Here is a 23,283-nt window from a genome sequence, read left to right as displayed (position 1 = left end):
TGCACTTCTCAGGGCTATTCCGAAAGCCCAACTACAGCGGGCCGCAAGAAATAATAGTGATGAGACCAGAAGACACCAGCAACTGGATGAGATGCAGCAACGATTTGTACAACGAGGATATAATCCGCACCTTGTTAAACAAAGTAGAATGGGAGTGGAAAGCGATACCACTATGTCTACCCGAACCGATCCTAAAGACGAGCAGCGGATGACCTTTACTACGGTATACAGTCCTTCGACTAGAGCCTTAGGCATAACACTAAGAGAACACTGGCACATCGTACAAGGTGACCCCTCTCTTCCATTTAACAAGTGGCAACCTCCGAGAGTGGGTTATAAACGTGACAAAAATTTAAAAGATCTGTTGATGCTCACGGACCCCACACATTGCTATAACCCTGAGACATGGCTGACACAGAGAAAGAAACCAGGATGCTATAGGTGTGTGGGATGTACCACCTGTAATGCCATGATTCCAGGACCAACGTTTGGACATCCCCATCGCAATCAGAGGTTCAAGATTAGGCATGTGCTAACGTGCACCACCTCTCATGTAGTATATCTATTAAACTGCAGCTGTGGGCGGTTCTATGTGGGAAAAACAACTGACGATGCCCGGACCAGGTTCGCTAACCACAGATCATCCATCAGAACGGCCCTTAAGAAGGGCTCTAGTGACCAACCTGTGGCCCGGCACTTTGTGGAGAAAGGCCATGGACTCCATGATCTGAGATTCACCTTAATTGATCATGTCCCCCCATTAAGGCGGGGTGGTGATAGGGATACACTTCTCCTGCAAGTTGAGGCCAAATGGATTTTTCGTTTGAATACCCTGCAACCACATGGACTTAATACTATGTTTGACTGGCATTGTTTCTTGTAAATTAGACCCAGCTCTTAGGGAGATCTGCCTATTTACCATGGGAGTCCATGTTATCCAGATTTTTTCTACTTGAGAGTCCACACTCTATTCTCATTTTATTTTTATTTATTTATTATTTTTTATTCTATTCTATTTTATTTTATTTTTATTATTATTTTTATTTTTATTATTATTTTTATTATTTTTATATTTATATTTTCTTTTATTTTCATATTTATTTATCTTTACAGTTTATTCATAGTCGTCTGTCTCTCCCCTCCCTTTTTTTCACTAACATTCTTTTTTTCACTAACACTCTTTTCCCATTTTCCCATTTTTTATTCGGTTTCCTTGTATTTAAGTATTGGTGGGGTTTATTTTGGTTCTTTTCTTTGGGGCGTTTGGTACTCTCTCATTGGTCATGCCATCCCAGTTCACCTTCTTTAATGGGTGATATTACCGTGTATAAATTTGTACATATTCTCCATCATGGTACACTGTGCATATTGGCTAGTGAATGCACATTAGTGATATAGTCCCTGTAGCAGCGTCCACTATGATATATATGCGCTCTAGGGAGAATGTATGATATTATTATACCCCCATCAGAATACGGCAAGATGGCTCTATATATATGATTTACTGGTTATATTTACGGCAGTGGTATAGCCATTGTAGCAGCACTTATTACAAGTATCTATTGATGTGTACTATTACAATGTTATGCTTAGTAGCTGATTTGTCCGATATGTTTCTTTGTTGCTATTTGGATCGTTGTGACCCATTGCCATGACAACCCCAACCGCAACCCGAGTGATTGGTGCATGGCCAGACACGTGATCGGCCGATGCACTTCCGGGTTTGTCTGTTCTACCTAGTGCGGGCGTAGTTGCGGTGGCGTGGGACACGGCGATCTACATTAGAACTTTGTTTTCCCATCTTGGTAGGTTTTGAGTGTGTATTTTATGCCTGACCACCTAGGCCCCAACATATAAGGCTTAAAATATTGGCTGGCTCCCCGGACAATAACGGATATTAGGGATTTGTTAAGAATACCAGTACTTGCAATGTTAAGTTGTTTACCATGTTCATTTTACTACAGGTCTTTTAATTTGATCATCTTCACTGTCATAGCTTTGATTGCTTATATTACAATGTATATACGATGTTCACTTTGTGACATATGGTCACCATAGCAACACATATATATATCCTCCGTGTGTGTCTGCACTCCCAATGCTGTGTAGTCATCAACCAGGGTGCAAAGTCAAACAAGTATACAGTCTATATCCAATAAAGGACTGCACTCACTGGATTTAGTTTCAGAAACCTTCAAATCTTTATTGTGGTAACGTTTCGGGGTTCGCAGACCCCTTCCTCAGACCAGACAACCTATATATATACAGTGGGTATTGAAAAGAATCCCCCCCCCCTTGAAAATAATCACATTTTGTTGCTTTGCAGCCTGAAATAAAGACAGACACTGTTTTTGTTTATCCAGTTGTCATTACTCAGTGCAACTTATAACATCCATGTGAAAGATATAACACCAACATGTCAGGAAAAAATAAGGACAATTCAAAAACAGAATCAGAAGAGAACTATTTCCGGGATAATCAATGCCTAGAAGCACAGTGACATCTATTATTAAGAAGTGGAAGGTATTTGGTACAATACAGACCCTCTCTGGATCCAGACGTCACTCCAAACTGGATGAAAGAGCCAGGAGGAAATTGGTCATAGAGGCTACCAAGAGACCCACAGCAACTCTGTAGCAGTTTCAGGCATTTATGACAAAGAGTGGTCATTGTGTGCATGTGACAACAATATCACAAATTCTCCACAAATGTGGCTTGTATGGGAGGGTTGCAAGAAATATGCCACTCCTCAAGACAGGCCACATGCAGTCATGACTGAGCTATGCCATAACACACCTAAGAGATTTTGAGGCCACATGGAAAAAGGTGTTATGGTCAGATGAGACTAAAATTTAATTATTTGGTCTCAACACTAAATGATATGTCTGGAGTAAATCCCATACAGCTCACCATCCAAAATAACACCATACCTACAGTAAAGCATGGAGGTGGTAATATCATGTCATGGGGGTGCAGCAGGCACTGGAGCACTTGTAAGCATAGAAGGAATAATGGATGGGGCAAAATACTGTTAAATTCTTGAGGGAAATCTGCTGCCCTCTGCCAGGAAGTTGTCAATGGGAAGAAGGTTTACATTTCAACATGACAATGACCCAAAGCACACAGCAAAAATGACCTCACATTGGTTGAAGGAGAAAAAGGTGAATGTCCTTGCATGGCCTAGTCAGAGCCCATACTTAAACCCCATTGAATATCTGTGACATGACTTAAAGACTGCCGTTCACAAACGGTCACCATCAAATGTAATGGAATTGGAGCAGTTCTGCAAAGAAGAGTGGGCAAATATTGCACAGTCTAGATGTGCAAAGTTAGTAGAGACATATCCCAACAGACTAAAGGCTGTAATTAAAGAAAAATGTGGTTCAACAAAATACTGACACAAGGGGGTAATCCTTTTTCCAACTCAGTGATTCAGTTTTTTAATTGTTTTTATTTTTGCCTGACATGTTGGTGTTATATCTTTCACTCGGATGTTATAAGTTGCACTGAGTAATTACAACTCACAGCAAAATGTGATTAATTTCAAGGGGGGTGATTATTTTCAATACTCACTGTATATATATATATATATATATATATATATATATATATATATATACAGTATATATATATATTTGTATATATCTATAACTTTATATAACCATCTATGTATATATATATATTGGTATAGATATATATTGTACCAAAATACCATCATATATATGTAGAAATATGTATTTATAAATAAATAGAACATATTCTGCTATGTGAAGAATGTTAGAATGTGAAATTTTCATATTTTTATGTCGGGTTAGCGTACTTGAGAATATGCGATCGGGTTTGCGTGTGAGTAGGGTGTTAGTTTTTTGCTCCATTGGGTTCCATGGAGGAATACGCGGTTGCAATATTCTAACTTCGGCTTTTTGTACGCATAGGGTTAGCACACAAGCGAAAACTTTATACTTTTAATACAAGTGCTACTTCAAACTCAAAAAGATTACTTCTAGCAGAATTAGCGCGCAAGTGGGAGCATTAAATACGGCTACACTTGAAATCTGTCCCTAAATTATCAAGCAAAAATTGATTAAATTGCTCAGATTAAATCTTTTGATGAGATTAAAATCTTAACCCTTTTTGTTTGCCATTGGAATATTGTACTGATATATATTGGGCTTTTGTGGGCAAAAACAAATAGGTGTCACATAAATTTCACGTTATATCAGTGGTCTTGTAAAAGAAACAAGCTTATGAAATGTGGAACATATTATATTCTTTAGCTCACTTTGCATGCATTTGCTTAAAAATGTTCAGATTTCACTTTTATTGGTGGACTGGAATTTGTTTTCATCTGTTTAAAGTAAGTTTTATGTCATTGTTGCTATTATCCTATGATTTTTTTAATGTACTCTTATAAAACTATATTGTCTCTTTTAGGTCAGTTACAGTTAAACCCTGCTCCCCTGCATCATGTGGTTTCCTGCGCTACTGCTCACAGCTCTGCTACTCCTATACAGATGGTACAGACAGAGCCAGATAATGCAAAATCTGTCTGAAAAATATGTTCTGATCACTGGGTGTGACACTGGCTTTGGGAACCTAGCAGCAAAACAACTAGACCAGCGTGGTCTGAGGGTGCTGGCTGCTTGTCTGACTGAGAAAGGTGCTGAGGAGCTGAAGAAGGAAACCTCCAGCAGACTGCAGACTGTGGTCCTTGATGTCACTGACAGTCAGAGTGTGAGCTCTGTCGCTAAGTGGGTCACTAGCACTGTTGGAGAAGCAGGTTAGTTGATAATTCAAATGAGAATATACATAATAAAATTACTTCTCATAAAACAGTTAGAAACTAGAGCAAGAAACTATTTTTTTTGACAGTAATGTTAAGAATATAGGTGTGTTTTGAAGCTCTGCTTAATTATATTCAACTGCTCATTATCTTTGGGGTGATAGGCAGTGAAAAAATGAGTGTTGATAATATTTAGCGGTGAATAGGGCTCAGTGTACTTAGCAGTCAGTGAGCTGCCCGCAAATATTTTTGCGTCAAAACTTGCACACTGATATGTACAAAGCCGTCAACTATGTTCAAACCCGCATTTTTAAACTGTCAAGCGTACTTATCCGCCAAACCTCGCTACCACTCAATTTTTCACTGTAAAAATGTATCAATAATCCGCCACTGCTTGCGGCGTCAAATTTATCAATAATCCGCCACTGCTTGCGGCGGGCTAGACGTGTCTATTTCTGGGTGGATTTTTAGTACATAATGACAGCGGACACAGTTTCAAATTCTGGATCCATGCTTGAAGGGTACTTTCACACACAGTCATAAGGAGAGGTATTGCCTAAAGTCATAACGGAACCGCTAGATGTGGAGCCTGTCTTAATGGTTGGTAGGTGATCTGGAATACATTAATTTGCCTCCTTGTTGTACTCCTTATGGGTTACATGGACTGTCTCAAGTAATCTGAAATGGGACACTGCTAATATGTATGCTTGCTGTTACGCTGCTGTGCTAATAACTCAGCTTGTTGGGTAATTGCTGGATGCTTAACCATTTGCCCTATGCTAGCTTTGACCTGCACGGATGTATGTGCTTTTACTGCTTACTAACAAGTGACATTAATAACGGAACTGCTAAAGCATGGAAAATGAATACTTTACTATCTGCCTCATTTGACAGAAACATTATTGCCATCTTTGGGACACTCATGCATGCATAGATCCCCATGTTTTCCTGGCTAGACAAGACCTATTATATATAGGGTTTGGTTCAGCAGGGTGTTGCATGCTAAGTGATCTGCCTTACATCGGAAATGTCCATTTTATGTATATATCTGTTTATAAATGATAATAAATTTGATTATATATTTGAAAAGAGTTCTGAATTCCCTTTCTTTTACACTAAGACTTTCATATCTATAGTGTTTATCTTTGCAAAATTAAAGAAATATAGATATATATGCAAATGTATATAAAAATATATTTATTGCACAAAAAACTCAAAGATACGGGATCTCTGGTTTTAGAAAAAAAGTAGGCAAAGGGCTTTAACATAGAGTTACATATAAACACGTCTAAATATGTATATGTATGTATGTATATATATAAATATATATACTGTATATGTGTGTGCGTGTTTATATCTGCATACATATGTATTTATGCATATATATGTGTATATATGTATCCACAGAGATATATACACATATAAAAACATAAATACATATGTACACACATATAGACATACAGAGGGCAGTCTCATCTGTCCTTATATATACATCTTAAGCAGGTAGATTGTGTCTGTATATAGTTCCTGCATCTGTATCTTTTGTTGTGCTCTCCCACCTGTCTATAATGAATCACTGTTCAATAATACTGTTTAATAATGCTCAGACAGCTGTTTGCTAATATTATATATGGGTTTGTTGGTACTGTGACGTAGTGGTCACCATGGGACCGTTTGGCGGTCGTTCTGCCTTAATTAGGGAGTGGGGTTTTGTTTGTTACTTTAAGTTTGTATCGCTTTGTATTGATTGTATTTGAGGAAGGAGATACATTATCCCCGAAACGTTAAATTTTTGTCACAGTAAAGACCTTTGTAAAAGACCAGTGAGTGCACGTTTTTCATTTTTCTACTTATTGCACTAGCACCCTGGCAGCAAGTAAATAAGTGAGAGTGCACATCACAGCTACTTGTATCAATTTTGTTGTTGCACCCACAATTAGATTGACCCCTTCCCAATTGGACTACTTTGCACTGGCACTTCACATGCACCACACCAGGGGGATTGTTTTTCAGCATGGATACTGATGTGAAAGATATATAGACCCTAACCTTCACAGAGAGTGATGCAGCAAGGATCCTGTTTAATCCAGAGGATGACACCACGAGTGGGGACACGACACAGATTGTTTATCTAGCCCTCCTCAAATTGAAGAAAAAAGAGGTGGACCTTAGACCACATGGAGTTTATCTTTCAGAATACTATAGGAGGAAAATGATACCCAGAGGGTTCTGTATCAGAAACCTCCTGACTATCGGATGCGGTAACCCTGAGTTCTGTAAGTGCTGGTGTGCTATTTTGAATAAATGCTCTTTAGATATAATTTTATTGGTCACCGAAGAGGTGAGAAATCTTCTTGAGAAAATTAAAGTGGAGATCCAGGAATGAAAAATAAAAAAACACAAATCCTGATTGAAGACACATCTGAACAATGGCTTGAAAAATTAACCACACAGATTAAAGAATACAAAGATACACTTGTGCAATTCAAGAATAGAAAACTACATACAGTGTGTGAGGATCACAAAGAAAAAACTGTATACTGCTGGTTGAGTGAGGGTGACAATAGGAGATCTTTTATGCAAAGGAGAAGAAGACAACTATATTACACAAAACATTCTTTACAAACAGTCAACAGCAGTTGCCCTAAGGAGCAAGCGGCCATACTAACAGTATAAACACTGGTCATCAGGTTTTTCAGGGGGTCACTACCAGAGCCGGACAAAGAAGAAGAGGGGGAGGCCTCTTCTTTGCAATAATCTGTCAGAACCTGAGAGGGAGGCTATTCGGTCACTATTGGAAGATCCCGAGATTGTAATAAGAACTGCTGATAAGGGAGGTGTGGTTGTAGTCCTCAACTATGTGGACTATCGGGATGAAATCATACAACATTTGGGAGATGTTAATACCTATCAGGTTTTGAACAGGGACCCCACAAAGGATTTCCAGAGGATAATCGAACAAGCAGTGGAACAAGGTCTTGATGATGCGTGGATAGATGAAAATACATCAAAGTTCTTGAGGATAGAACATCCATCATGCCCGATTCTCTGCACGCTGCCAAAGATTCATAAAGATTATCTCAAGATTAGCAGTGTTTGTTGACTACTTCTTCCAGCCTCTGGTGTGAAACATGCGCTCCAATTTGAGAGATTCCTCCCATCTTATTGAGGATCTGAAGTCTGTATCTATTGAAGAACCTTGTATTTTGGCTACAGCTGATGTAAATAGCCTCTATACAATCATCCCCCACAAGGAAGGAAAAGTATGTGTAATGGAAGCTCTGTATAGACACCACTATATTGGTCCTCCGAGAGATTTCTTAATACTTCTGGATTTGAGTTTAAGACTCAATTACATTTGGTTCGAGGGTCTACCAACAAACCTCTGGAACGGCCATGGGATCCAACGTGGTCCCTTCACTAGCCAACTTATTCATAGAGAAATATGAAGTAACAGTGATGCAGATCTATGACAAACCAGAAGTATTGTTCTACAGATGGTACATTGATGACCTCCTCATTTTATGGAGGGGGTCTTTAGAACAATTGGAAAAAATGTTTTACTACTGAACTCTCTGCACAACCCAGTGAAGTTTAAGGTTGCACATAGCGAAACCTCCATTGAATTCCTTGATCTTAGAATCTTTAAGAAGGACAATAACCAGTTGGGTACTGCTCTGTATAGAAAACCAACTGATATAAATTCTCTCCTGAATGCATCCAGTAGCCACCCTACAGCACTTCTGAAGGTGATGTCAGGGTGCCAGGAATTAGACTGAGACGAGAAGTGCAAAAATAATCACACCTTTATTAATAGCAAAAAATTATAAAATGTCCACAAGTCAAATAACAAGCCATGAGTCAAAACCAGAGCTGGTAGTCAGACAAGCCAAGTCAGGAGCCAAAGTGAATAGTCAGACGAGCTGGAATCAGGAACAAGGAGAACAGCAGAGTCAGGAACAAGCCTGTTAAATGCTGTTTTTTATTTGTGACCCTCCTTAATCCTAACGAGATTGTACGTTCCTCTCAAATCAAGTTTAGTAAAGACCGTAGCTCCCTTGAGGCGGTCAAAGAGTTCCGTAATGAGCGGAATAGGGTAAGCATTCTTAATTGTAAGACGATTAAGACCCCTATAATCGATAAATGGTCTTAACTTGCCACCCTTTTTCTTCACAAAGAAGAAGCCAGCCCCTGCAGGAGAGCAGGATTTGCGGATGATCCCCCGTGACAGAGCATCAGCAACATATTCCTCTATAGCGCAATTCTCTGCAACAGAGGAATGGCTCCGGGTTGCAGGTCTATGGCACAATTGTAAGACCAGTGAGGAGGCAACGTACTGGCACGCACCTTGTCAAACACGTCACGGAACTCTCAGTACTCCTCTTGCAATTGAGATACCGAAGAAGTGCACAAGACTTTAACTCGTTTCCGAAGACAAGTGGAAATACATTGCGGAGACCACAACAAAATTTCGGACCTGTGCCAGTCGAGACTGGGATTGTGCTTTTGGAGCCAGGGATAACCAAGAACAACTGGAAAATGCGGAAAGTTTATCACCTGGAACTGGAGGGTTTCAAAATGGAGAGCCCCAACAGCCATGGACAACGGAGCAGTTTCATGAGTAACGAGTGCGGGCTGAAGGGGCCAGCCATCAATGGCCTCAATAGCAAGTGGAACAGACCGAGGCAAAACAGGAATGGAGTGCTTTGAAACAAAAGAACTGTCAATGAAATAGCCAGCAGCACCGGAGTCAACAAGAGCCTGAATGACTATGGAGGAGTCCACCCAGGAAAGGACAACCATGACCAAAGGTTTCTCCTTAAGCGGTTCTGGGGACAAGGATAAAGCACCCATGGTCTGCCCCCGACAGGATCTTAGGTGTGAGCGTTTTCCGGCCGTGTAGGACAAGACTTCAAAAGGTGGCCCTGTAACCCACAATAGAGGAAGAGCCCCTCCCTCCTCCTAAAGGCCCTCTCTGCCACAGAGAGACGCATTAATCCCAACTGCATCGGCTCAGCAGTACCTGGTGACTCGGGACCAGGAGGCATGGGAGGAGAGGGAGGCATGGGTGGGAACGAAAACGTAGGAGACAACAGAACAGGAGGCTTCTGCAAGCGCTCCTTGAAAGAGGGCCTCTCTCTGAGTCTGATGTCAATTAGGATAAAAAAAGACACCAATGCCTTGAGATCCTCTGGTAAATCACTGGCAGCAACTTCGTCTTTAATCACATCAGAGAATCCATGAAAGAAGGCTGCAACAAGGACTTCATTGTTCCAACCTACCTCTGCTGCAAGCGTACGGAACTCAATTGCATACTGAGCAACAGATCTTGTACCTTGCTGAATGGACAAGAGTCGTTTAGCAGCAGAGGAGGAGGGAGCCGGAACATCAAATACCCTTCAAAAGGAGGCCACAAATTCAGGGTAATTTGAAATCACAGGTTTATTAGTCTCCCACAAGGGATTAGCCCAGGCAAGAGCTGTGTCAGAGAGTAACGAGATGAGAAATCCCACCTTATCTCTGTCAGAGGGAAACACCTCAGGTAACATCTCAAAGTACATGCCCACCTGGTTCAAAAACCCTCTGCACTGAATAGGATCGCCTCCATATTGCTGAGGTAGAGGTGCAGAACCGGACATGCTCCTGGTAGTCAAAGGTGCAGCAGTGGAAACAGGAGCAGCCATAACATGCGGGACACTTTGGTCCAAATGTGCAGTGCGAGTCAGCAGCTTTTGCAGGGCTAGTGCAAATTGATCCAAGTGGTGATCCTGTACATCCATCCTGGAAATGATGGCAGGTAAAGGTGGATAATTAGCAGCATCAGGATTCATGGCCTTTGCGTAATGTCAGGGTGCCAGTAATCAGACTGAGATGAGAAGTGCACAAATAATCACACCTTTATTAATAGCAAAAATTATAAAACGTCCACAAGTCAAATAACAAGCCAGGAGTCAAAACCAGAGCTGGTAGTTAGACGAGCCGAGTCAGGAGCCAAAGCGAATAGTCAGACAAGCCGGAATCAGGAACAAGGAGAACAGCAGAGTCAGGAACAAGCCAGGGATCAGGAACCAGGAAGGACGTCAGGCAGCCAGGTAATACACAGGAACTCTCACAAACAGGTCTCAGACAATGCAAAGGCAAAGCATACTGAACAGAGGCCCTTTAAATAATAAATGATGACATCACAATTCTGAGACTGCATCCTGTCTCACATGGATGATGCACAACAGTCTGGCCATAAAAGGAAGTGCAGGAAGTGAGTCCCCCACAATGCACCAAGTCAGGAAGAGAGGTGAGTAAAATGGCTGCCAGCAGTACATGGCAAACACAACAGGGAAAACCCCTGACAGGTGATCCCAAAGGCTAAGATGATCCAGGTCATTAGGAACAACAGCGAGGCTCAGGGGAGACATGAACTATTAATTGATATGGAACAGAAGTTTATCCAGAGAGGCTACAATCCATGTCTGATTGAGAAAAGCAAGCTAATGGCCGAGAATGCCATCATGGCATCTATTGAGGAAACCAAGGATGAGAAGCCTACGATGACCTTCACCACCACATACAGCCCGTCTATAAGATCTTTAGGGGGAGGCCTGAACCAACACTGGCATATTATGCAAATTGACCCCACACTCCCTTTCAAGCAATGGCTGAACCCCAGGGTGGGATTTAGATGTGATAAAAGCTTAAAAGACTCACTTATGATTACAGATCCCAGCCATTGCTACAAAAAAGACACATGGCTCCAACAGAGGAAGAAACACGGTTCATACAGGTGCACTGGATGCATGACTTGTAGTGCAATGATTCAAGGATCAACCTTCGGGCACCCGCACCAACAGAAGAGATGCAACATCAGGCATTTTATGACCTGCACCACTACACATGTAGTCTACTTTCTGAATTGCAGCTGTGGCAGATTCTATGTGGTTGAAACCACGGATGACGCCAGGAGGCGCTTTGCTAATCACAGATCCGCCATTAGAAGTGCCATCAAGAAAGGAACAGTCAGTTGTGAGACATTTTTTGGACTCTGGCCATGGGGTCCAAGATCTTCGGTTTGTCCTGATCAATGTCCCTCTCCTCAAACGAGGTGGCGACAGGAACAGGCTCCTCTTACAAGTAGAGGCTAAATGGATTTACTGACGTAACACTCTACAACCTCATTGTTTAAATACCATGTTTGATTGCATTGTTTCCTGTGAACTCTGACTGCTGTATATTGAGAGTCCATGATTATGATCTTGTCTATCAACACTCATAATCAGTCTGTTGAGTCTATATATGTTCTGAAAAACAGTTTATTGAGAGTCCACGGTCTTGTCCAGTTTTGGTTACCGTATTAGTTCTCCTATCCCTGTTGCTGGGCTATGCTATTTTTAGATAATGTCTTTGAGCCTTGAGGTCCTAGTTAGGCTTTTCTATTCCACTGTGCATTTCTGAGAGGTGGCCCGCTTTGTCTCTATATTGGCTTATTACATACAATATTATTATCTACTGGGCAGCAATTTGTTTATCTACGGCAAGTTGCCACTTATTTAGTTAGATAGGATTTCCCTTGGACTATGTTTATTATATAGCCAGTTCAATCATATGGTAGTGGTCTGGTGTCCTACATATTGGGCTGCATTGGAGTCCCTGCATATGTGCCATATGTGTAATACGGATGGTATAAATATAGTTTTCTCCAGATGTAGCCTATTGGACAGCTGTCCAGAGTCAGTGTAAACACCTGTCTTTTACCCATCATCACCTATTACGTGGTGTTATCTGTGTAATGCACCACCACAAATTCTCTTGTTGTTATTCACCTACCTCCATGACAACCGTGATGCCGATCGTTGGTTGGCCATTTAGCATCACGTGACATTGACGTGTATTGGAATGTGGATATATATAAATGAATGAATATACACAGGTATAGCTATATATGCATATTTATATCAAAATATATTTAATGCACAAAAAACTCAAAGATACGAGATCTTTGGTTCTAGAAAAAAAAGTAGGCAAAGGGCTTTAACATAGAGTTACATATAAACACGTCTAAATATGTATGTTTATGTATGTATGTGTGTGTGTATATATATATATATATATATATATATATATATATTATATATGTGTGTGCGTGTTTATAGCTGCATACATATGTATTTATGCAAATATTTGTGTATATATGTATCCACAGACATATATACACATATAAACACATAAATACATATGTACACACATATAGACATACAGAGGGCAGTCTATGTTTAAAAACTACAACCCCCCAAGCTAAAGTTACAAAAAAATAAAAAATAAAAAATTTCAGAAAAAAATAAACAAAGGTATCCAAAATAAAATAATTAAACCTAAACTAATACCCCTATGAAAATAAAAAATCCACCCAAAATAAAAACACCCCCTAATATAATACTAAACTACAAATAGTCCTTAAAAGGGCCTTTTGTAGGGCATTGCCTAAGTTAAACAGCTCTATTACCTCCAAAAAATACTAAATCCCCCTAACAGTAAAAAAAAACCACCCACCAAACTCCCCAAAACTAACACTAAAAAAACTAAATTACAAATTGTCCCTAAAGGGGCATTTGTATGGGCATTGCCCTTAAAAGGGCATTCAGCTCTTTTACTGCCCTTAAAAGGGCAATCGGCTCTTTTTCAAGCCCAGAAAAACCTATTCTAAAAATAAAACCACCCCAAAAATTCAAATAAAAAAGCCTAAACCTAACCTCCAAATAGGTACTCACTGTTCTTGAAGTCCGACAGAGAAGGTCTTCTTCCAGATGGATCCATCCTCTTCTATCTTCATCCGGAGTGAAGGCGGCATGGAGCGGAGGGGCAAAGCTGTGTTCCCGATGCCTGGATCCTGAGCGGCGGTCCCCAACGGCGGCGGTCCTCAGTGGCTGTCATCCATAGCAGCAGGGCATTCCTCGATGGCATGGAGGCTCCACTTCATCTGATGTCCGTCGTAGACTGAAGATTAAATGCAAGGTACCGCAATCAATTTGGGGCACCTTGCATTCCTATTGGCTGAAATTTTGAAATCAGCCAGTAGGATTAGAGCTACTGAAATCCTATCGGCTGTTCAAATCAGCCAATAAGATTTCATTAGCTCTCATTCTATTGGCTGATTTTAAAATATCAGCCAATAGGAATGCAAGATACCCCAATAAATATAAGGTACCTTGCATTCAATCTTCAATGTGTAGCGGACGATCGCATGAAGAGAGGCCTCCATGCTGCCGAGGACCGCCGCCGCCGAGGAACGCCACATCTGGGAAGACCACTCTGCAGCTCCATTCCGCGCCACGTTCGCTGGGGATGAAGATAGAAGATGATGGACCCGCCTGGAAGAAGACCTTCTCCACCGAATTTCAGGAACCGTGAGTCCCTATTTGGTGCTTAGTGTTAGTTTTTTTGTTTTTTTTTAAGATTAGGGATTTGGGCTCTGTGAGAACTTCAGGAACCGTGAGTCCCTATTTGGTGCTTAGTGTTAGTTTTTTTTTGTTGTTTTTTTTTTAAGATTAGGGATTTTGGCTCTGTAAAAGAGCTGAATGGGGTTTGGTGGGTGGGGGATTTTACTGTTAGGGGGGAAATGGTTTATTTTGAATGTAAAAGAGCTGATTTCCTTAAGGCAATGCCCTACAAAAAGACCTTTTAAGGGCTATTGGTAGTTTATTGGTCTAATGGTAGTTTAATCTTAAAATAGGGGGTGTTTACATTTTGGCGAAGCTTTTTTATTTTCATAGGGATATTTATTTTGGATAATGTGGTTTATTATTTTGTGTAATGTTAGACTTTTTTTATTTTGCGTAATGTTAGACCTTTTTTATTTTCTGTAATGTTAGATTAGTTTAAAATTAGTTTTCTTTATTTTGAAAGTAATGTTAGGTTTTTTATTTTAATTGTAATTTAGGATTATTTTAATTTATTTAATGGGGTTAATTTAGGGGGTCTTAGGTTAGGGGTCTTATTGATTAGTTATTTGCATTGTGGGGTTTGGCGGCTTAGGGGTTAACAGATTTATTATGTTAATTGCAATGTGGATTAATGGTGTTTAGGGGTTAATAGATTTATTAGGTTAATTAGCGATGTGGGTTAATGGCGGTTTTAGGGTTAACAGATGTATTAGGTAATTTGCGATGTTGGGGTTGTCGGATTTAGGGGTTAATAATTATCGGCTAGATTTAGAGTTTTGTCGGTAAAGACCCGCGTAGTTAATGCAGCTTTTTTTCCTACCTCTGCTTCCAAACAACGCTGGTATTTAGAGTTGTCTGAGGGGCTGTGTTAGGCTCAAAAAAGGGTGCGTTGAGCCTAATGTAGCTCCACTTCAACCCTCAATACCAGCGTTGCTTACTGTAGCAGTAAGCTGGGAAAACGTACTTGTGCACAATATCCCCTTAGGAAACAATGGGGCTGAGCTGGCTGAAAAAACCTAACACCTGCAAAAAAGCAGCGTTCAGCTGCCTATGGGGAAACACTTTCTAAGTCTGCACCTATGGGGAAACACTTTCTAAGTCTGCACCTAACACCCTAACATGAACCCCGAGTCTAAACCCCCCTAACCTTACACTTATTAACCCCTAATCTGCCGCCCCCGCTATCGCTGACCCCTGCATATTATTATTAACCCCTAATCTTCCACTCCGGACACCGCCACAACCTACATTATCCCTATGAACCCCTATGAACCCCTAATCTGCTGCCCCTAACACCGCTGACCCCTATATTATATTTATTAACCCCTAATCTGCCCCCCCAATGTTGCTGCTACCTAACTACACTTATTAACCCCTAATCTGCCGCTCGCCGCCACTATAATAAATGTATTTACCCCTAAACCGCTGCACTCCCACCTCGCAAACACTATAATAAATTGTATTAATCCCTAATCTGCCCTCCCTAACATCGCCGCCACCTACCTACGAAAATTAACCCCTAATCTCCCGCCCGCACTGTCGCCGCTACTATAATAAAGTTATTAACCCCTAAACATAACTCTAACCCTAACCCTAACACCCCCCTAACATAAATATAATTTTTATTAAACAAAATAAAATTCCTAAAATAAACTAAAGTCTTCCTATTTAAAACTAAATACTTACCTGTAAAATAAAACCTAATATAGCTACAATATAACGAATAATTATATTGTAGCTATTTTAGGATTTATATTTATTTTACAGGCAATTTTGTATTTATTTTAACTAGGTACAATAGCTATTAAATAGTTATTAACTATTTAATAGCTACCTAGTTAAAATAATTACAAAATTACCTGTAAAATAAATCCTAACCAAAGTTACAATTAAACCTAACACTACACTATCATTAAATTAATTAAATAAATTACCTACAATTACCTAAAATTAAATACAATTAAATAAACTATTCTATAATACAAAAAACAAACAAACACTAAATTACAAAAAAATAAAAATTACAAGAATTTTAAACTAATTACAACTTATCTAAGCCCCCTAATAAAATAAAAAATACCCAAAATAATAAAAGTCCCTACCCTATTCTACATTACAAATTAACCAGCTCTTTTACCAGACCTTAAAAGGGCTTTTTGTGGGGCATGCTTCAAAGTAATCAGCTCTTTTGCCTGTAAAAAAAATTACAACCCCCCCATCATTAAAACCCACCACCCACATACCCCTACTCTAACCCACCCAAACCCCCCTTAAATAAACCTAACACTACCCCCCTGAAGATCTCCCTACCTTGATTCGTCTTCACCCAGCCGGGCCGACGTCTTCCTCCGATGGGCCAGAAAGGACATCCAGACTGGCAGAAGTCTTCATCCTATCAGGGCAGAAGAGGACATCCGGACCGGCAGACATCTTCATCCAAGCGGCATCTTCTATCTTCATCCATCCGACGAGGAGCGGCTCCATCTTCAAGACCTCCGGCGCGGAATATCCTTCTTCACCGACGACTACCCGACGAATGAAGGTTCCTTTAAGTCACGTCATCCAAGATGGCGTCCCTCAAATTCCGATTGGCTGATAGGATTCTATCAACCAATCGGAATTAAGGTAGGAAAAATCTGATTGGCTGATTCAATCAGCCAATCAGATTCAAGTTCAATCCGATCAGCCAATCGAATTGAGCTCGCATTCTATTGGCTGATTTTTTCGGCTAGATTTAGAGTTTTGTCGGTAACGACCCGCGTAGCTAACGCTGGCTTTTTTCTGGCCGCACCTTTAAAATAACTCTAGTATTGAGAATCCACAGAATGGCTGCGTTAGGCTCCAAAAAAGGAGCGTAGAGCATATTTAACGCCACTGCAACTCTCGATACCAGAGTTGCTTACGGAAGCGGCCAGCTTCAAAAACGTGCTCGTGCACGATTCCCCCGTAGGAAACAATGGGGCTATTTGAGCTGAAAAAAAACCTAAAACCTGCAAAAAAGCCGCGTTCAGCTCCTAACGCAGCCCCATTGTTTGCTATGGGGAAACACTTCCTACGACTGCACTTAACACTCTAACATGTACGCCGAGTCTAAACACCCCTAACCTTACACTTATTAACCCCTAATCTGCCGCCCCCGCTATCGCTGACACCTGCATATTATTATTAACCCCTAATCTGCCGCTCTGTAAACCGCCGCTACTTACATTATCCCTATGTACCCCTAATCTGCTGCCCTAACATCGCCGACCCCTATATTATATTTATTAACCCCTAATCTGCCCCCCACAACGTCGCCTACACTTATTAACCCCTAATCTGCCGAGTGGACCGCACCGCTATTACAATAAAGTTATTAACCCCTAATCCGCCTCACTAACCCTATAATAAATAGTATTAACCCCTAATCTGCCCTCCCTAACATCGCCGACACCTAACTTCAAACATTAACCCCTAATCTGCCGACTGGAGCTCACTGCTATTCTAATAAATGTATTAACCCCTAAAGCTAAGTCTAACCCTAACACTAACACCCCCCTAAATTAAATATAATTTAAATCTAACGAAATTAATTAACTCTTATTAAATAAATTATTCCTATTTAAAGCTAAATACTTACCTGTAAAATAAACCCTAATATAGCTACAATATAAATTATAATTATATTGTAGCTATTTTAGGATTTATATTTATTTTACAGGTAACTTTGTATTTATTTTAACCAGGTACAATAACTATTAAATAGTTAAGAACTATTTAATAGTTACCTAGTTAAAATAATTACAAAATTACCTGTAAAATAAATCCTAACCTAAGTTACAATTAAACCTAACACTACACTATCAATAAATTAATTAAATAAAATACCTACAATTACCTACAATTAAACCTAACACTACACTATCAATACATTAATTAAATACAATATCTACAAATAAATACAATGAAATAAACTAACTAAAGTACAAAAAATAAAAAAGAACTAAGTTACAAAAAATAAAAAAATATTTACAAACATCAGAAAAATATTACAACAATTTTAAACTAATTACACCTACTCTAAGCCCCCTAATAAAATAACAAAGCCCCCCAAAATAAAAAATGCCCTACCCTATTCTAAGTTACAAAAGTTCAAAGCTCTTTTACCTTACCAGCCCTGAACAAGGCCCTTTGCGGGGCATGCCCCAAGAAATTCAGCTCTTTTTCTTGTAAAAAAACACATACAATACCCCCCCCAACATTACAACCCACCACCCACATACCCCTAATCTAACCCAAACCCCCCTTAAATAAACACTAAGCCCCTGAAGATCTTCCTACCTTATCTTCACCATACCAAGTTCACTGATCGATCCAGAAGAGCTCCTCCAATGTCCTGATCCAAGCCCAAGCAGGGGGATGAAGATGTCCACGATCCGGCTGAAGTCATCATCCAAGCGGGAGCTGAAGAGGTCCATGATCCGGCTGAAGTCATCATCCAAGCGGGAGCTGAAGAGGTCCATGATCCGGCTGAAGTCTTCTATCAACGGCATCTTCAATCTTCTGTCTTCCGGATCCATCTTGCAGACCTCCGACGCGGAACATCCTGCTGGCCCGACGGACTACCGACGAATGAAGGCTCCTTTAAGGGACGTCATCCAAGATGGCGTCCCTCGAATTCCGATTGGCTGATAGGATTCTATCAGCCAATCGGAATTAAGGTAGGAAAATTCTGATTGGCTGATGGAATCAGCCAATCAGAATCAAGTTCAATCCGATTGGCTGATCCGATCAGCCAATCAGATTGAGCTTGCATTCTATTGGCTGTTCCGATCAGCCAATAGAATGCAAGCTCAATCTGATTGGCTGATCGGATCAGCCAATCGGATTGAACTTGATTCTGATTGGCTGATTCCATCAGCCAAACAGAATTTTCCTACCTTAATTCCGATTGGCTGAAAGAATCCTATCAGCCAATCGGAATTCGAGGGACGCCATCTTGGATGACGTCCCTTAAAGGAACCGTCATTCGTCGGGAAGTCGTCGTCGGAAGAAGATGGGTCCGCGGTGGAGGTCTTCAAGATGGAGCCGGTCCTCATCGGATGAAGATAGAAGATGCCGCTTGGAAGAAGATGGTTGCCGGTCCGGATCTACTCTTCTTCCCGGATAGGATGAAGACTTTAGAGCCTCTTCTGGACTTCTTCAGCCGTCGGATGATGGATGTCTAGCCCCCGCTTGGGCTTAGATGAAGATATCGGAGCCAGGACGGATCGGTGTGATACCCGGTGAGGGGAAGACAAGGTAGGAAGATCTTCAGGGGCTTAGTGTTAGGTTTATTTAAGGGGGGTTTGGGTTAGATTAGGGGTATGTGGGTGGTGGGTTGTAATGTTGGGGGGGGGGTATTGTATGTGTTTTTTTACAGGAAAAAGAGCTGAATTTCTTGGGGCATGCCCCGCAAAGGGCCCTGTTCAGGGCTGGTAAGGTAAAAGAGCTTTGAACTTTTGTAATTTAGAATAGGGTAGGGCATTTTTTATTTTGGGGGGCTTTGTTATTTTATTAGGGGGCTTAGAGTAGGTGTAATTAGTTTAAAATTGTTGTAATATTTTTCTTATGTTTGTAAATATTTTTTTATTTTTTGTAACTTAGTTCTTTTTATTTTTTGTACTTTAGTTAGTTTATTTCATTGTAGTTATTTGTAGGTATTGTATTTAATTAATTTATTGATAGTGTAGTGTTAGGTTTAATTGTAGATAATTGTAGGTATTTTATTTAATTTATTTATTGATCGTGTAGTGTTAGGTTTAATTGTAACTTAGGTTAGGATTTATTTTACAGGTAATTTTGAAATTATTTAAACTATTTTAGCTATTAAATAGTTCTTAACTATTTAATAGCTATTGTACCTGGTTAAAATAAATACAAAGTTACCTGCTAACATAAATATAAATCCTAAAATAGCTATAATATAATTATGATTTATATTGTAGCTATATTAGGATTTATTTTACAGGTAAGTATTTAGTTTTAAATAGGAATAATTTATTTAATAAGAGTTAATTTATTTTGTTAGATTTAAATTATATTTAACTTAGGGGGGTGTTAGGGTTAGACTTAGCTTTAGGGGTTAATACATTTATTAGAATAGCGGCGAGATTCAGTCGGCAGATTAGGGGTTAATAATTGAAGTTAGGTGTCGGCGATGTTAGGGAGGGCAGATTAGGGGTTAATAAATATAATATAGGGGTCGGCGGTGTTAGGGGCAGCAGATTAGGGGTACATAAGGATAACGTAGGTGGCGGTCGGCAGATTAGGGGTTAAAAAAATTTAATCGAGTGTCGGCGATGTGGGGGGACCTCGGTTTAGGGGTACATAGGTAGTTTATGGGTGTTAGTGTACTTTAGGGCACAGTAGTTAAGAGCTTTATGATTCGGCGTTAGCCCAGAAAGCTCTTAACTACTGACTTTTTTCGGCGGCTGGAGTTTTGTCGTTAGATTTCTAACGCTCACTTCAGACACGACTCTAAATACCGGCGTTAGGAAGATCCCATTGAAACGATAGGATACGCAATTGACGTAAGGGGATCTGCGGTATGGAAAAGTCGCGGCTGAAAAGTGAGCGTTAGACCCTTTTTTGACTGACTCCAAATACCGGCGGTAGCCTAAAACCAGCGTTAGGAGCCTCTAACGCTGGTTTTCACGGCTACCGCCAAACTCCAAATCTAGGCCTACGTAATTTAGTGTTTGTTTGTTTTTTGTATTATAGAATAGTTTATTTAATTGTATTTAATTGTAGGTAATTGGAGGTAATTTATTTAATTAATTTAATGATAGTATAGTGTTAGGTTTAATTTTAACTTAGGTTAGGATTTATTTTACAGGTAATTTTGTAATTATTTTAACTAGGTAGCTATTAAATAGTTAATAACTATTTAATAGCTATTGTACCTAGTTAAAATAAATACAAAGTTGCCTGTAAAATAAATATAAATCCTAAAATAGCTACAATATAATTGTAGCTATATTAGGGTTTATTTTACAGGTAAGTATTTATTTTTAAATAGGAAGACTTTAGTTAATAAGAGTTAATTTATTTTGTTCGATTAAAATTATATTTAACTTAGGGGGGTGTTAGGGTTAGACTTAGCTTTAGGGGTTAATACATTTATTATAGTAGCGGCGAGGTCCGGTCAGCAGATTAGGGGTTAATACTTGAAGTTAGGTGGCGCCGACGTTGGGGGGGGCAGATTAGGGGTTAATACTATTTATTATAGTGTTTGCGAGGTGGGATGTTAGGGTTAGGGTTAGACTTAGCTTTAGGGGTTAATACACTTATTATAGTGGCAGCAAGGTCCGGTCGGCAGATTAGGGGTTAATAAGTGTAGTTAGGTAGCGGCGACATTGGGGGGGCAGATTAGGGGTTAATAAATATAATATAGGGGTCGGCGATGTTAGGGGCAGCAGATTAGGGGTTCATAAGTATAACGTCGGTGGCGGAGATGTGCGGTCGGCAGATTAGGGGTTAAAAATATTTATTAGAGTGGCGGCGATGTGGAGGGACCTCGGTTTAGGGGTACATAGGTAGTTTATGGGTGTTAGTGTACTTTAAAACACTGTAGTTAAGAGCTTTATATACCGGCATTAGCCCATAAAGCTCTTAACTACAGCCTTTCCATGGGCATTAGGAGTCTTGTCGGTAGAGGGTCTACCGCTCACTTCAGCCAAGACTCTAAATACCAGCATTAGGAAGATCCAATTGAAAAGATAGGATACGCAATTGGCATAAGGGGATCTGCGGTACTGAAAAGTTGTGGCTTGAAAGTGAGAGTTAGACCCTTTCCTGCCTGACTCTAAATACCAGCGGGCAGCCAAAAGCAGCGTTAGGACCCCTTAACGCTGCTTTTGACGGCTAACGCAGAACTCTAAATCTAGGCGTTTATTAGGTAGTTGGTTGGTTTTTTTAATGCTTATTGCGAGCAGTTATTTTTTTTTATGCTTATTGCAGGCGGTTATTTTTTTTTAATACTTATTGCGGGCAGTTATTTTTTTTTTTTTTTTTAAAGCTTATTGCGGGCGATTATGTTTTATTTTTAATACTTATTACGGGCGGTTAGGTTTTTGTTTTTGTTTTTGTAATGCTCGATTAGCCTTCGCTGCATCAAGGTGGATTCTGAAAATGGCAGGGTAGTGAAAGAATCCACATTCTTTTGGCTGCTTCACGATGCAAACATTCCTTTGAGAATGCGTGCACAACTGGCAACACTGACGGAATGCATTACAAATGCGATTATAGTATAGATACTCTTAACCTCTGTGATTACCTTGTATCTAAGCATCTTCTGACAGTCCCCTGATTCCATGACTGTGACTATTTAAATCTATTGAGTTGCATTTACTACTGTGTTGTGCTAACTCTTAAAGTGAAGATAAAGTTTTCTTGTTTTTTAAGCTTTATTACATTACGTATATGCTATATAGTATGATCGCTATTTTTTTTTAAGTATTGCAATATATATGATGGTATATAAACTATTCTTATTTACTCACGCTTCCATTATTAGCTCCTCCCTCCATGAATTTCCTTGCTTTTCACCCTATTACGTACAGAGCGGTCCCACCCGCTCTATTCGTACTTCAAAAACGCGTTCTCGCTTGCCGGAGAATTTGCGCATGCGCAGACGCTTCTCCATATATTCTATTTGCACCTGCGTGAGTCACATTCTATTGCGACCTTATGCTTGCTTTAATCTGCGCAGGCGCGAAACAAGAGCGAGCCCGGCTTGAAATGTAGAGCAAGTAACCCAAATGCATGCGCAGAAGGACAAGAACCCCAAACGCATGCGCAGAAGGACAAGAACTGTTGTGACGTCAAATGACGGCCGCCTAACGGCCAGAATTACCATTGGATGATGCACAAACGTGACCGGAGAGTTAAAAAAAAAAAAAAAACCGGTTGTTTGGGAAACGGAACGATATAGAAAGAAATAAGGTGAGAACTGTGTTAATATATTAAATTATTAAAAATCATAAATTAAAGTACCATTATTTTTATTAGTATTAACATTAACTATAATCGAATCCTGCTAAGTTTACC

The 23,283-nt window shown here is 39.9% G+C and overlaps 1 protein-coding gene across 1 annotated transcript in view; it reads left to right on the top strand.

Moving 5' to 3' along the window:
* LOC128654306 (17-beta-hydroxysteroid dehydrogenase type 6) overlaps nt 1–23,283 on the top strand; it is a 213,531-nt gene that overhangs the window by 151,667 nt on the left and 38,581 nt on the right. The window contains exon 2 of the mRNA XM_053708168.1: nt 4,435–4,780. Coding sequence (XP_053564143.1) covers nt 4,468–4,780 — 313 coding nt within the window. The 5' untranslated portion in view covers nt 4,435–4,467. The remainder of the gene's footprint in view (nt 1–4,434; nt 4,781–23,283) is intronic.

Source organism: Bombina bombina, chromosome 3 (genome assembly GCF_027579735.1).
Source record: "Bombina bombina isolate aBomBom1 chromosome 3, aBomBom1.pri, whole genome shotgun sequence".
In the NCBI taxonomy this organism is placed as follows: Eukaryota; Metazoa; Chordata; class Amphibia; order Anura; family Bombinatoridae; genus Bombina; species Bombina bombina.
This window is presented reverse-complemented; position numbering and strand designations above follow the sequence as displayed.